Source organism: Marmota flaviventris, chromosome 16 (genome assembly GCF_047511675.1).
Source record: "Marmota flaviventris isolate mMarFla1 chromosome 16, mMarFla1.hap1, whole genome shotgun sequence".
NCBI lineage: Eukaryota > Metazoa > Chordata > Mammalia > Rodentia > Sciuridae > Marmota > Marmota flaviventris.
This window is the reverse complement of record NC_092513.1, coordinates 24,068,791-24,085,901: the sequence shown is the minus strand read 5'-3', so window position 1 is coordinate 24,085,901 and position 17,111 is coordinate 24,068,791. Positions and strand designations below refer to the sequence as shown.

Genomic DNA, 17,111 nt, shown 5'->3' with positions numbered 1-17,111 from the left:
GAAGATTTCAGGAGGAAATCCAGAAGAGCTCCCTCATGAGAGCCAGATCCAAAACTAGGAAACTCAGTGTTGGAACATCCTCCCTGTGCTGTTCGCTCAGATGTGGGTCCTTCAGGATCAGACCAGAATGGCTGCTCAGTCTGCAGTCTCTAGCCACTGCTGGAGACCTGTGTTCGTTAAAGCAAAGACATCCCCAAAATAGTAGAGAGGAAGCGAGTAACGACAGGTGGCTCAGAAGAGAAAATACGCCAACAGACCTAGAGAACTAGAATGGCTCACATGCCCCGGACACAGCAATACCCCATCACGGGGATCTATCGCATGGATTTGGCCAGCCAACACTCTGATACTCAGTAGATCCTTCACTAGTACCAAAATACCTGGTAAAACTGTACAGAACTCTTCCATCCTATCTAAAGGTCAGTCTGTAGGGATTTTATTTTGAAAATATTGATCAAGCATCTCCTACATGCTATGCGTGTTCTAGGCACTGGAGTCTTGGCAACAACACTTCTCTTGATCTCAGAATTCAGGCGAGAAAGAAAACAGAAGCCAACCGAGTGCAGGAAGAAAAGAGGGTGATCAACAGAGAGGTGACAGTGAAGGCTGCCCCGAGAGGGAGCCTTAGCAGAAAGCTAAATGACAAGAAGTCACCAGTGCAAAGACCTGAGAGATCTATGCAGAAGGACGGGGCAAAGACAAGAGGCCTGCAGCAGTCAGCAACCCAGGAGGTGGCTGTCACGGATGGAAGCAGAGTGCAGGGATGGTGGCACCAGCCAGGGTGGGCAGGCACCAGATTACAGAGGGTCTTAGAGGCCCCGTCAGGAATTTGGATATTATTCTAAAGCAAAGGAAAGCAGCCAGATGGTTTCCAAGTAGAGTGGCAGGATCCAAATGCCACTTCATACAACAGATCTGGCTACTATATGGAGAACAGACTGGAAGGAGACGGGGGAAAAAGCAGCGCCCATTAGACAGTCTCCACTTAGTCAAGGAAGAGACCATGAGCGAGTGTGTTGGAGTGGGGGCTTGGTTAAATCATGTGTGACTATGTAACAAAGAATCCCACTGGTGTGCATAATTATAATGCACCAATAAAAAATATTGAAGAAAGTGAAGATTCAAGTTACATTTACACTATGTCTACAACCAGAGATGAAAAATTGTACTCTACATATGTAATGAGAATTGCATATGCATTCTGTTGTCATAGAAAAAGATTTACATAAGAAAAGTCAATAGGACTTGCTGATAAATGGTGATGGAAGAAATAAGGGTACTGCCCAGGTGCGGGGCTTAAGGAACTGGATCCTCATACTCATGGAAATGGCGAGAATTGGGAAGAGACATAGGAATAGTTACCAAGTCTGTATAATCACTCCGAAGCAACTTACCTTGAGGTGGCAACTTTGAAACTACTCTCAGATTGAAGTATTCATGTTCCATAAGGGTCAGTGTGACATCTAATGTTATGGTGTCAACCTAACTGGACCCAGGACCAGAGAGCTGGTCAATTATTTCTGGGTGTCTGAGGCCGTTTCCAGAGGAGATGAGTCTAGCAATCACCTCACCCTCACCGAGGGCCCAAGTGGAACAAAAAGGAGAACAGACTCACAAGCTGCAGCTTTCATCTCTCCTGCCCAGAGACATGGGGGACTTCTCAATGAGCTCAATCTCAGTACCAAAATCTATGTCAGGATTCTTCAGATAAACACAAGATAGAAAACTTACATGTAACACATACACATCATGTGCACACAGAGATTATGAGGTCAGTATGCTAAAACCATAGTAAAGCAAGCAGTGATAGAAGACAACTCTTTGGGGCACAAACGAGCTACTGAGCCTCCAGGAAACACTCAGCAGTATGCAGGAGCCCCATCAACACGTGGTTCCTAACAGGGTCCTCCACCACCCTCAGAACGTCATGTGCTAGAATCCCAACTTCAGGTTCTGAAGCCAACATCCCTGCCCACTTGGCAAGGTGGGTTTGGGCACACCACCTACTAGAGCAGGGCCTCAGCTCCTTTATCATCCACACCTCCAGGGACTCTTGTAGAGAAAATGACAAGTAGGAAAGCAACTTGGAAAGCACAAAATGCATATGTACGGGAAGATGTTATTAAAAAACAAATTGCTGGCGTTTCCTGAAGGGGGAATGCAGAAGCCACCCTTTCTTTCAAGGTTACCTACCCTTTGGCACACAGCCAGGGTTAGGGGATTTGGGTGGGACAGCAGATACACTTAGACATTGACACATGTACTCAAAGAGAAAACTTATTTCTTTGATTTTATTATACAAAGCCCTCACCTCCCATGCTGCCAATTTGCCTGATGCAGACACAACTTTAGAAAGTGTCTGATCCCAGGCATCAGGACCTGTTCCTAGAGCCCTGGCAGAGGGCATGTCCTTCTAAGTCACAAGCAGAGTAGTGACTGAAAGTCAAAAGGCAGGCAGTCACTTGCAGGGCATGATGAGTAATGGACATCCAAAAAAGGCAAAGCAGTCCCTGGCTGGTCTTTATGAGGAACCCGAGTTACTTCCCTTCAGTAGTTCCTACAGGGCTAAGCTGTATCAGGGTCCAGGGAGTGTCAAGCCCACCAGGTGCAGCACCCACACTTCCCTCCTCCACTCCCTTCCTCTCTAATCCCCCCTTCCTTCACTCCATCCTTTTCCTATCTCAACTTGCAACCCACACGTGGCTTCATCCCCAAAGCTGTAGCAGTTGGTCCTTTCCTGGTGCCTTTCTACACCCCAGCACTAGACATGGGATGTTTTTACTTAGTGAAACCTTTGTAATTCCCATTCTTAAATCTTAAAGTCACACGAGTTGGAAACCTGTTTCTAAGGAACAATTTTCTTTAGATCTTTGATGGGTAAATAGAAGTGTTTACTCCTTTTACCATTTGCTCAAAGTACTTTAATTTTATATTCCTTCCCAATAAGCATTCATTTCTAGTCACCTTTCAAGGTCATAGGGGTCAAGTTCCTATTCAAAGGCACTTCCCATGGCATCCTTGCTGAAGACTGTAGTCAGCTCAGAAACCTGCCGATATCTCTTCATTTCCCATAAGACAGCACAGTCCACACCTGGACCGGGGTCCAAATAAACATGTGTTCCTATACCAAGGTAAGTCTCTCAAGAGCACATACCCATTGCTGATCATCCTGCTCTTTGAGGACTTGAAGAGACATTTCACATTACAGCATTTTGAGACTGGTTTCTAAATGCCATTTTGTTTTCCCTGAAGGCGAGTATGGGGTCTCCCAGCAGTTCATCTGGTATGGTGTCCTTGTATCTACCTCTGGATGATCTCAATAGATCAAGTTCCCTTAAAATAAGTCATTGAGATCAAATACAATAAGTGGAATCCCATCTCACTGGGAAGGGTGAGGCTCAATTCTGAGTATTATAAAGCAAAAGCCATTCCACACCACAATCACCCTTGAAAATCTCCTACAGTGAGCATCATCGTGGAATGCCCCCACTTCAAGAGGCTCTGAACTGCTTAAGGAAACAATCCCCTCCTTCCACAGCACTCTCATCCCTAGGGCACATCCTCATTAAGTAGATTGATCATTCACACAAGGAAAGTTTTGGTTTGTCTTGGATGTCTGTTCATATTCACCTCACACAGAGCTGTGTTTTTACAATATAAATGCATCTGCAAGCCAGATCTGCCCGAGCAGTAGTGCCACTGTTATTCATTAGGACAGTTTTCTTGCCGATTTCAAGCTCATCCTTCCACACCTGGTCTCAGATTCAGACCAATACTCCACAGCTAAAGAGATACCACTGGCCCAAGTTCACCCAAGAAACTTTGTGTAACTTCTCTTGTATAGTTCCACTTTCTTGTATTAAGTCTTTGTCTTAAAGAAAGAGGTCAGAAAAAGGTTAATAGCAATCTCATTGTAGCACATAAGATCAATAGCATGATTCTTTTCTAAAGAAAAACAATTTAAGCAACTACTTTTTCCCCCATAAGACACTCTTGAGCATCATTTATCATCCTGGGTAAGGGCGGGGAATCATTGGCACAAGTTTCTGTTTCAAGGTTTATGGGCTTTTTTTTAAAAGTCATCTAAATCATGTTAGCACTGGGACTATAGTTAACACTTCAGCTTTGGTACTGTCCCCCTAAAGAACCCCAACTAATACAGGCATCAAGGATGACAAGTGCTGGGTTATAAAGCAGATAGCGAACGAGCTTTGAAAGAGCTTCACGACACCTACTATTTCCACACTGTCTTGAGCAGAAGTCAAACTATATAAATCAGAATTGTCTAATTTTATGGAAACAAGGCCACCTTATTTAATTAAAACGTTGGTGCTAAGTCAGCTTTGTTCAAAATTAAGCTAGTCAAGGACTTACTGGTAAGGCTCAAGTCACAACTCAGCATCAGGGCAGCTCTGAAGAGATCCATGCAAACAGATGCTCCTGGACTCTGGATGTAATCATTTTTATGCTCAAGAAAATTTAAAAAAGGATGCAGTCAACAAGATCATGCTACAGTTCACTTTTTACATTTTGGTTTTTAGATATGTCCATCTTTGCTTTTGCCCCCAAAAAGCCTGATCATTTATGGGAATCACTCTTGGGCATCAACACCTAGTGCTGTCTTGAGGAGCTACATGACTCTTCAGTTCTCTCCTGCTGCATCCAGTCAGGCTGTATCCCCAAAGCCCAGCTCTCCTACAGATGACCTTGAGCCTGTGGAGCTACAGAGTTTCCCAGGCCAACATAGTTGGACTCCCACTCCAGTGTTTTTTTTTTTTGTTGTTGTTGTTGTTGTTTTAAATGGTTCTAATGTCCAAGAGACCCCTGGAGTTGTTCATCAGTACCTCCCGCTAAACTATTGTTCAAGAGGATCAAGAGGAGCCCAGTACTCCTGGTGTCCAGAGGCAAGAGAAGAGCCTGCTGAGAGACTGATGGGCAAGACAGGTACACTGTGGCACAAAGGAGAACATCAAGAGGCAAACCACCCTGATAGCCAAGTAACCTCAGCAACTCTTGCCAGAGATACGCCACATCTCACCCTTGTCACTTCCAAAAGTTAAGGACGCCGATAAGGCAACTCCTCCATACTACCCCTGGACAGCACTTATTACACTATCACTGTCAGTAACAAGGGCCACATCCTATTCCCTTGTTACACCCAGTGCTATGCTTGATACCAAGAAGATTCTCAAATGCTTGCATTTGTCATACACTGGCCGACCCCCAAGGCCAAGTGTGGAAGACAGTCATGGGGAGGGGAGGTTCTAGATTCACAATAAGCTGCAAGCACATCTCTCCAGATACTCACCATGGGCATCACCAAGTTCACGGCACAAAGAGGAACCGAGTAGAATTCAACGCCACTCTCCACCTGTATAAGGCCCCGTCAAAAAGCACCACTACTGGAAACTATCAGACTTCCCTGGCTCTGTGCCATGAGCTAATTTGGCTACTGGCTGCCATTTCCCATGGTGAATTATGAGAAAAGCCGATTTCTTCGTGTGTCCACCTTCCTGTTAATAGAGAATTCCAGAGATGAGACAAACAGCTCAGTAGGGAAATACTACCACTGGCAAGGAGCAAAAAGCCCAAGGTGAGATTTTAAATTCTCATGCCAAACAAGAGTTTACTTATTGTTGAGGTAAAGGTAGAAAACAGTCTCAATAACTTGGTTGGATCCTAGTTATATCACTGTATGTGAGCTACTGTTCCAGGGCTTCAGGTGTTATTTACAGCCCCAGACACATTATTCTTTGGCCAGCATTTAGGTAGTTTCTGATTTCTGAGACGGTTCACATTGCAACCCGAGCACAATGCAGATCAGTGCCCTCAGCACCTGTCCCGCTAAGAGCTCCCACACATGCCTCAGCGTCGTGCAGCCCAGCAGCCTGCAGAGTGGGTTTTGGTTACACACTGCCAGTCAGATCTCAGGGACATGAACAAAGTGGGTGATCCCTAGAGCCTTTATTAAGGCTGGATTACAGAAAGTTAAGGAATGTGTGTCAAGGGAATTAGGAAGTAGAAGATGTAACCAAGAAAGGAGACCTAGAACCCTCTTAGAAGGGGGGATTTGGGGGGTTTTTTGAGGGGAGGGTCCAAGAAAGATTAGATTCCTTGTACAAATGTTAGGACCCATTTCCCAGCATTGTTTTTAGGGGGCTATAGCAAGCTCTTTTAAACATAGAAGTTAGCACCAGAATCCAGAGCAGATAGTCAGAAACTAGATCAGAAACTAAAAGGATGCAAGTTCCATGAATAACCATGGCCTTGCAAGAAGTGCAACCAGGCCCAGGGCAATCTCCCAATCATGTTCTATGGGGTAAAATATAGTGACCATAGTTTCATTAACTCTGGGTAATCCTTATCCAAGGACAGGAAACCACAGCTCTGATGCCTGCACATGGTTCCCAGTGACTGGACCATCTCGAGAGGTTCCTTAGAAGGGGCCAAAACTACCTGGACCAAGGGTAGGACCCTGCCCAGCGACAGTCAAGCTGCTGCCATCTGTAAAAGCTTTAGAGTTTGGTCATTTGTGACAGGGACTGCGATCATGGAGCCAATCTAAAATGGAACCAGAGATTCAGAAAAGACTCCATCTATGGCAGAGCCGAGAAGGAGAAGAGCCAAAGACAAGGGAAACTAAGCTCCTTGATGGCACTCGGGATACATAAAAATGTACCCCCACCAACAAGATAATCTGGTCCTCAGAGCCACAGAGGAGTGGAGCATCTCTCTAGTCCTCTAATACTGGGATGGCCTGTGGGCCACATTGTTCAGGTTAAGCCTGGGTCCCAAGAACGCCACACCTCTCAATGCCTAAAGCATCCTTAGAACACAGGCTGTGTCTTGAAATGCCCTGGTACCCAAAATAGCTGAGTACATCAAGTGCCAGGAGGGACAGCCAGATCTAGGCATCCACTAGTAGTATGGATGCAGCCTGCTCTTTCAGTATAGGGGCCCATAACTGTGCTGCGAATAGCTAGGTGTGGAGCTCCAGGGCTGAAGATCTGAGATGACAAATGGGCCTCAAAGCCAGGACTTTCCAACCCCTTTTGTTCTTTCTCCCCGCCTGAATGAGGAAAAGCAAATTGTGATCCCAGTGTCTCCATGGATACTGGAGCTTTGCTTGGTCAGAGAAGCCAGTCCAAGGCTGGCCACCAGCTTACAGTAAATCGGCACCCAGAGCTCCCACACTGCCCTGTGGCTTTCCCCCAGGGACAAGACCTTCTCCTGGAGATGTTATCAGCTAGGAGTTTACCCATTATCTCATCAGCAAGTCTGATGCTTGTGTTAGTCTCACTCCCATTTTACAGCCACTTGAAACCTTGAGGTTAAGCCCAAGGCTACACAGCTGGGCTGGGAAACCAGTCCTCAAAACCTGGTCTCACGCACCTAAGGACTGTGTTCCTAGCTGCCACCATTTTTTTTTTTTAAAACCATCCTTTCCACCACCCCACCCTAAAGTCCAGGGCCAATTGTGGTAAAACCCATAAAACCAAATTCAGCATAACAGTTTGAGTGTACAGTTCTGTGGCACGCACACCACTGTGCAACCATGGCCAATATCCACATCTAAAACTTTGCTTTTGTCTTGTGCAACAGATTCTGAACCTACTAAACTCCTCACCCCCTTCCCTGCAACCCTCACTCTCCTCTCCCTGAATGACTGTTCTAGATACCTCATGGTGTGGAATCACAATATTTTTTTTTAAACAATATTTTCTTAAAATGATTATTTTACTTAGCAAATTGCTCTCAAGATTCACGTCATAGCATGTATCTCATCTCAAGGCTGAATAGTCTGTATGTAGCTATCACATTTTGTTTATCTGTTCCTCCTGGACACTTGGGTGGCTTCCATTCCCATTCTGTCATGCATAATGCTTCTCTGTACTCTTTACCTTCACATATATCCACTACCTAACATCCTGCCCGACACAGCAGAGAGTGAGTACTTTCAAAAGCACTTTAGAAAGTTAGGTGGAATGGCTTTCCATCCAATTTTAAGTCAATATTAATGCTAGAATATATGTCATAATCCTGAGGTAATTATGTTCATTTGTTAGTTTACACGATTTAAGTGGACTGTCAATAAGATTCTATGAGTCTTTGGTTTAAAAAATAAGAAAAAACTAAAGTGTGCCACCTCCAAATGAGAAGTTTCCTAACAGCATCAGAAGCTCTGCATTTACTGATCACTGAGAACATTCTAAGCTCCACTCCGGAGGATAACAGTACGAGTCCACAGAACTGTCGTCCATACCTGGAAATCACATACTGCCTGTAACAGCAGTCAGGTCAGTAAATCCTACCATATCCAACGAGTTTAGTTTTCTAGTAGCTTTTAACTATTTCTAAAACAGTCTGCCACTAGGACTAGGCATAGTGGGGTACACCTGCAATCCCAGTGGTCAGGAGGCTGTGGCAGGATCACAATTTCAAGGCCAACCCCAGCCACTCTGAGGGCCTAAACAACTTGGAGAGACCCAGTCTCCCAGGGGAAAAAAAAAAAAGAAATAAAAGTAGCTGAGGATGTGGTTTGTAGTGGTTAAGTGACCTTGGATGCTTCAAGAGCAGTATTAATGAGCTACACCATCCTCATACTCTGCCCAAAGCAGCCATGCTGAAGTAGAATGCATTTGAAGGCATAGGATCTGGCACAGTGGTCATTAAAAAAAAAAAAAAAAAAAAAAAAAAAAAAAAAAATCACATTTTAAAAGCACCATCATTCTTATCAAGAAGAATTATTCTACAGTCAGTAAACTGACAAGAGCAAGCAGCTTAACAGCAAAAAAAACATTAGTTTCTGGCTGAGGATACATTTGTTTCCCTTACTTTTACAAGGGTGACCCTCATTAGGGAGTTCAAGTTGAGAATGTGATTACATCTTATGAGATGAAGTAATAGTTTGTCTCCTTTCAATATACTACCATCTCAATGCTTACTCCTACAACAAATGAATGATCAGATAGGAGGAACTCAAGGTCAGAAAACCTTTGAAGAGATGGTCTTTCCCTCCAAGCTCACGAGCTAGCAGGTGGAAGGTGTTCTGTGTTACCCAAGCGATGAACATAAAAGACAATCTGAATCTCCAGATAAGGATGATCATTCAGCACCTCTCCTATGGGAGACAAAATAGACCGACTTGATCTAGTTTCATCCCTGGATTCACTGTGGTCACTTCTGAAAGCTGCCTGCTTTGCTCAATCTCACATGAGGGAAGGATATTACACACCACCCCCACCCCCATCATGCAAATAACCATGAGTATAAATGAGATCGTTAACCTTAGTAGGAACCTAAGGGCAGAAATACATGTAAGACCAAAATTACAGGTAACGTGAGGATGTTCACAACTAAGCCTGCTTTGTCAGCTCCTGCATCCACCAACAGCCTGTCGTTCCACATTCACACACTGTGCTAAACTTTTGAGGAGCGTAACAATTACTTCTTGACAGGGCCACTTATTCCATAGACTTGGCAAGTCCCAGAGAAAACAGATGGGCTTTCCACTGGGTATCTAAGCCAAGAGCCTTGCCAAAATCATGGAAGATGTTACACCACAGGAGTCTCTCTGGTATAGAAGGGTCATGGCCTGGAAATGGAGGTGGGGGTGCAGGCAAAATTTAAAGCTATGACATGTTGAGTGCCCATAGAACACCCATTTAGGGAACTGTGAGGAATGCAAGCATAAGATTCAACCATCTTGAATGAAGTCAATTTGGCAAATATGCATTAAACTCAATTACATAGATAAAAAAATTGAAAATCCATGATTACCTGTGATCAAAGGATTTTTGTTGTTCTGGTGCTATTGGGGATTGAACACATGCTGACTACCAATGAGCTACACCCCCAGCCCTTTTTGTGTTATTGAGGCAGGGTCTCACAAGGTCTCCAAGGCTGGCCTCTAACTTGTTAACATTCCTACCTCCCAAATAGCTGGAATTAAAGGGCATGCCACCATGCCTAGCTTCAAAGCTTTCTACTTGGTTTTGTACAGCATCCTAGTTTTAGCAGAAACTTTAAGTAACTGACATAGGATAAAATGACTATTAGTGAACTCACCGTCCAAATTAATAGACTATTAGTAGTACTGTCCCGATTCCTGCTCCCCCGCCACTCCCACCTAATTATTCTGTGATTTCCTTTTTCCCCCATTCCCTGTTTTCTGATTTTTTACCATGTGCATAGCCTTTGGTACTGTTCATTTTGCTTCACAAGTAGTATTCTGTATGTATTCTCTTCCAAAGCACCTTCAATAATGATACCTAAGTGGGGTATCACAGGAAATAACATGCTCTACAAACGTACCATGGCTGGTGGGGCTGTGCTGGGGTCTGGGTAGACACTTGGGAAAAGCAGCTGAATCAGCCTGGAGTGAATGGCCAGCGCACAAAGATAGTTATACAGTACAGTCTACTGGCCCTAGCATCTGCCCCCTCCATTCCCCCGACACCAGCATCCAGCTCACAATACAAATGGAATTTTATTGCCTGGCATCCTTCCTTCCTCTCATGGAGAGTTTCTCCAAACTGGGAAGCCCCAACTTCTTAGTGATGAACACATTATCAGTCTTTTAATTTCACATAGAAGGATGCTCCTATTCCCCTCAGAGGTTCCTGTCACAGCGCATTTGAGGTAACACTGGCAAAACTCTCCAGAAAAATTAGCTTTTCAGAATGGGCCTCTTTGTTCCTCCCTAAACAAAGGTGAGGACAGCTGCATGGCCTAGGCCATTACTAGAATCATTCAAGGGAGGTCAGGGAGCCAGGCACAGAGGTGTGCATCTCCACATCCAGCTACTAGAGGCTGAGACAGGAAGATCACTTGAATCCAGGAGTCCATCCACAACACACAGGGTGATGGAGACAAAGTTTATTCACTGGCTCATAAATTGTAAGTATTATGAGTCATTACTCTGGAACTCGGGTGGAAAAGTTTGATCATTTTCACAGGTAAATTAGCAAGATAACAGCAAGGCTCATCCATACTTGGATCCAGATAACATGATGACTTTCCTTGTGTCCAACCTCAATGCACAATTGGAGGACATTTCTGAACTGTTAAAAAATTTTTAGTTGTAGATAATACATTTTTATGTGGTGCCAAGGATCAAACTTAGTGCCTCACACATGCAAGACAAGTGCTCTACCACTGAACCTGAACCCCAGGCCTCTGAACTACTCTGACAAGCTCCCGAGACTATAAAGGAACTTCTAAGGCTCTTCTCATATGCCAAGAAAAGGCCCCATCAGCTAGCCAAAGCTGGCAACTCAAGCGAGGAGTGTGTGCCCATTTCCCAAACACCTGTCCAGACAATTTGCACCATCTGCCCTTCAGCACATCCTCTCTTCCTCCAATCTTGATGGAATTTTCTCTGCTAATTGGTGGGGAGAGGAACAGTGCTAAGCATAAAGGACCCTCCAGGTTTGGGCTTCTTTCATGCACAAATAGTGTTCTAGACATACCATCAAGTGACAGATGCCTCATGGAGAGAAGCCAGGTAGCTCTTACAGTGTATGTCTAAGGTCCCTCACTTGTACATGGGGATGACAAGCGCCTGAGCTAGAAGGTTGAATGTGTTAACAGTGAGAAGAAATTATCTGGCACAAAAGCTCTTTAGAGCAGCTCTTGTAACAGCAGTTTTTCCAACTGCAGAGCTCAAAGGTATGCAAGCTCAGAATAAAGGAGAAAATACATGCCAAGCTTCCTCATTTGAAAATTTTTTTTAAGTCCTGCATATTCTTTCACTATCTTTCCTGTCAAAAATTATTATTAAGAGTAAAAACAGCTACAAATAATGTCAGCTACTACCGATATTTATGGTATTCATGCAGTTTACCTATGAAAAGGTGCTCAACATTCCAGGTATAGTCAACAAAAACCTGAAAGTTGGTACAAATAAGGTTTAAGGCACTGGGTTTGATCCTTGGCACCACATAAAAATAACAATGGCCAGGCTTGGAAGGTGAAAAAACAGACTGACAGGTTCTTTTTTGGAGGCTACAAGGCATATCATGCCAGCAATTCCACCTTTAGAAATTAATCCTGAAGTAGTAACAATGAGATAAGAATGTACAGCAACATTCAGGGAAAAAACCTAGATGTTCGTAAAAATTAGAATGGTTAAAAACATTATGATACATCTTTACAGGCCATATCATGCTATTAAAGATGGTAAATTGCCTTCATATGCTACAGAAAAAAAGCCATAAGATTTAGAGTAAAAAAAAATATAAATGGGACCATGCCATGCATTTTAAGCACACACTGGACAAGTCTAGAACAGCTTTGCCCAAATAAAATACAAGCACAAATGTGAACAACATAGGAAAGGTGGTATATCCTAATGCCCACCTTAAAAATTAGGTGAACGGAGTAAAATATTTTGGCCCAGTAGAAGTTATATAAACGATAAACAGACTTTTACATTTGTTTTTGTTAGTCTTGGAAAGCTGGTGTGCATGACTTAAGAATCATCCTCATTTGGACCTGCCTCATCTCAAAGTGCTTGACAGCCATGTGTAGTTACCGTACTTGACATAACAGGTCCAAAGAATACACAGATAGCCATTTCTGCCCATGATACAAAGCCTTTGTCTTTCCTGCATTATATGAATTGCTTCAATAACCATTCATATTCAGAAGGAAAAGAGGAACATTGTGAAAAATGCTTTTTAATTTTCCCTTAAAGCTGTAAGGGACCAGAAAGCACAGCTGAAATTTAAAACTTCAAACTGTTCTTATTCCTTCCCCGAGTGAACGGGGTTAGGAATCTTTTCTACCACCACCACCCAGCACTGGCACTGAAGGAGGAAGCCAGACACGGTACATGTATCAGAGGTACCTCACGTAATCCTCCAAAACTATCCCATGATGCAGGTAACCTTGATTTATCTGGAAAACTGGGGTGCCAACTATCTGCTCCAAGGGGCCAGAGCCAAGAGCCTGTGGACACAACATCCAGGGCGGTCCACATCAGTATCAAAGCCACAAAGGCCAGGACTGCCCACACCACAAACACCCTGTCACCCTTACTGACATGGCAGTTGTTCTAGAGCCTTTCCTCAAAGGTGAATCCCAGGTATCTCATACGATCCAAGGATCACATAAGATCTAGGTTTCTAAATCCAACATTTCTCCAAGCTCCAATATCAACCATTATTTCTACTTAATACAAACCGTCGTCACCCCAAATCCAAGATGTTGAAAAGAAAAATATTATCCTTGTCCCCAGCCCGACATCTTCTTTCTGTCCATAGTCAAGCCAGAAATCAAGGTCAAACTGACTCGTCTCCTTCCCTGGTCCTTCAATCTAACACTTAAGTTCTAGTCTCAGTAATTCTTAAATAGAAGAAGCAAGAACAAGCACACCTTGCACCCAGATCTTGGTTTACAAGTTCCATTCTTCAATAAAAGAATGGACATCTCAGCCAAGGGATCAGAGTGACCCCGTCGGTAATGGGATACATCGCTATGCACTGTGAAAGGCACAGTATTTCTGATATGTTCTTGCCAAGAACTCACAACCTCCATGTACGCATAAGATAAGGCCAGGTAAAGAGTCACTCTACAAAATAAGTGACAGATACCCATAGAGTGCCAAGGTCAAAGAGAAACTGAGCAACTGCTGCCAACGGAGTCTAGGGAGTTATGAATTAAAGGCCATGTGGGATCCCAAATGGGACCCTATCCCGGGGGGAGGGGGGGGCGGGGGTGGGGGAAGAGGACCTTTTGTGAAAAACCCAGCAACATTAGAGTGACATCTGTAGACTAGAAGTGACTAGAAGTATTATACAAACATTTCCCAGTTTCAATAATTGCATGCTGGTTACATGAAGTATCAACATTAGGGAAATCTGGGAAAATATACTCAAGAGTTTGTGCTATTTTATGACATTTCTATAATCCTAAATATTGCTTCAAAGTAAAAAGTAATGCCGGCTATGTGCAGTGGTATGTGACTATAATCCCAGCTACCCAGAAAGGCAATAGGATCACAAGTTCAAGGCCAGCCTGGGCAACTCAGAGACCCTGTCTCACAATAAAATAGGGCTGGGTATATAGTTCAGTGGTACAGCACCCCAGGGCCCAATCCCCAGTACAAAAACATACTATTACCTATCCCTAAACATGCCTAGATCACATTCCTAGTCCCTTGCGTGGGCAACAGGGTAGAGGAGAGTGTGGCTGCATAGTCACAAATCAAGACCTCCGGAGACCAAACTGGAAGCAGGTGATCTTATAAACCTAAATACAGAGCTACCAGTATAACTAAAAACTGGAGGGTCCTCAAAATGTGATAATGGCGTATGTTCTACAAGCAGCTCAAGTAGAGCCGAGATGTCACGTGAAGGACCACAAAAGAAGGTCAGGACAACAACCTACTCTGGAAGCACAGGTACAGGCAGTTGGATATGCCATGCAAACTTCAACTTCACAAAAACTTTGGAATTCTGATGATTGCCAGCAGGGCCAAAAAGGATCCACTGAGTTTTACAGGCCAACTGAGAAAGGGGAGCAAAGGGAGAGAAGTGGAGCTATGGATGAGAAGGAGAAGGCAACACGCAAGGCCGACAGGCTGGGAGGGAAAGCGGGAGTGGGGCACCAGACCTCCATTCACTCTAGCCTCACCCGAGTCCTACAGAGGCCAAAGCCTTTACGCTTCTTAACCAATCCAAACTTCCAGGAGTTATAGGTTAATATGGTTCCCAGAATCAGATACCAAGATGATTCCTGCACAAGAGACTCAGTAGGCAGTTTCCCCAGGAAAGAAGGGGAAAGGAGGGGAGAGGAATGGGGAAGTGGGACAGGGAAAGTAGTAAGGGTGTAATATTGAGAAAGGTCCTAAGTACAGTAACTCTGATTCAACTCTGCAGAAAAACTCTGGAGCCAGGCATGGAGGCACACACCTATAATCCCAGTAGCTGAAGAGGCTGGGGCAGGAGGATTGTAAATTCAAAGCCAGCCTTAGCAGCTTGGTCAGCCTCTGTCTCAAAATGGAATGGTATTCAGATTAAGTGTCCCTGGGTTCAATCCCCAATACAAACAGAAAAACTTTGTTATGCCCCTATTGCTTACGGACTGTACCCATTTGCAGAGGCTGGAAATTCTCAGGCTTCCTGTGCATACATGCAAGGACAGCTTCAGGAAGCATTGACAAAGTGACATGAGTTTGTTATCAAGTGAGTAACCACCAAGGTTGCATTCAGGGAATGGAATAAAGGGAAGATGAGAGGGATACTAATAGCATCCACTACCACCGAGTCCATGTCTCAACACCATCACTTTACAGAAAGCAGAGCACTCAGGAACCAACAGTATACTCCATCATTAGTCCCGCCAACCATGAGGAGGAATACAGCAAACAGGTGCTTCTTGCTGCCTTTTAGACTGATAACTTTGAGAAAACCTGATGCAGAGGTGAGGGAAATAAGACACCTGCTCGGAAGCACAGGAGTTTGATATATCATACATCGTTTTGATAGTAGAATGTCTAGTTAAAACAAATTTAAAAACCAACCATAGGAATTCTGTTTTTCCAAAGAACTGGTACACCAAGTCAGTGCCCTTTCTGCTCCTGGGCTCAAAGCTACCACACAAGGTATGTCCACCCGTAACCACCTAGCAACACACACTCATCACTTGGCTGGGCGTGGTGGTGTATACCTGTAATCCCAGTGACTCTGAAGGCTGAGTGGAGGCTGAAGCAAGAGGATTGCAAGCTAGTTCAAGACCAACCTCGAGACCCCATCTCCAAAAAAAAATAAGTATATAAAAAAATGATACTGGGCATGTAGCTCAATGGCAAAGTGCCCCTAGATTCAACCCCCAATACAAAACAAAAGCAAACCAGCCTGCTTGGGTCTGGGGATGTTTCTCAGCAGGAGAATGTTGTATTTGTTGTATTCAAAGCCCTAGGTTTAATCCCAACCACAAAATACAATAAAAATCCACTGTTCAAATACTACCTGGCAGTTAAAAGCAGGAAGATTTGAAGGAACCGATTTCAGTTTAATGACTTCCTAGACACTCTGCAACTAGAATCAAAGTAGCCTCTTGAAATGTTAGTTGCAACAGTAGCATTTTTTCAACCAGAATAACCCCCTGTAAAGAGCAGTCATACTATCCATCCTGAGGGAGGTTATAGTTCATGTTTTAAAGTCAGATTTTCTGCCATCATAATCAAATCACATTCACCATGCTAGCATATGCTTGCTAAGACTTCTTTTGGGACCTGTACTCATTAAGCCCACATGTCTTTTGGCAATTCAGAAGCCAAGCACTAACACTTGCCACTTGCGACAACAGAGCCATTGTCAGCTCCACCTTTCTGTGGGAGCAAGTGAGGCTGACTCACCTTGACATCACCCCAAAAGTGTCTGGAACTGACAATAAAGAGCTTTCTCCATCGTTCATGGAAGTATCTTTTGCCAGTGACAAAAATACACCCCCACCCCCAGACATAGCATATGATCCTGCAGTTGAAAAGAGTAGATAAAGATCAAGAGTAAACAGGAGGATAGGGAAAAGTCTCAGGAAGGCACTAATATATTAAGCTCTTACCTGGAATGATTTGATACTCCATATTCAAATAACACCTTCCAACTGTCACTAAAGCAACAAGTATGATCAACATAGGGCTTTAAAATTTCCATCTCTAGTTTTAAATGCTGTTGACATAATGGATGTGTCCATGTGTAATACATACACTAAGGTGCATGTCCAGGTCCAGTGTTCATCACATTAGGAAAGCCCACTAACAGGTTTTTCATCAATACACCAAAATGAACAAGTCATCTCTAAGCAACAAAGGGAATCTGAGCAGCAGGCACAATTTCTCTGTATGATTTGATTCACACGCACACTAATAATCCAGCTTGGTGAGCAGCAGGCACAATTTCTCTGTATGATTTGATTCACACGCACACTAATAATCCAGCTTGGTGAGTGGGGTTATCACAGTAAGGAAGCACTACTACTGCTTCTCACAGCAAGGCCTCAACACGTTTTAGTGCCCAAAAGGGCAGCAACTGTTCAAGACACAAACCTAGCAGCTACTACTTGGCCACAGAAAATCTCAACTTCAGATTCAAAAACTGAAGGAT

At 43.8% G+C, this 17,111-nt stretch overlaps 1 protein-coding gene across 1 annotated transcript in view; it reads right to left on the bottom strand.

The window, feature by feature from the left end:
* The window catches only part of Myo5b (myosin VB), a 307,445-nt gene extending 293,906 nt beyond the window's left edge, over window positions 1–13,539 (bottom strand). Inside the window, exon 1 of the mRNA XM_071602835.1 lies at window positions 13,531–13,539. Coding sequence (XP_071458936.1) covers window positions 13,531–13,539 — 9 coding nt within the window. The remainder of the gene's footprint in view (window positions 1–13,530) is intronic.
* Window positions 13,540–17,111: the final 3,572 nt, after the last annotated feature.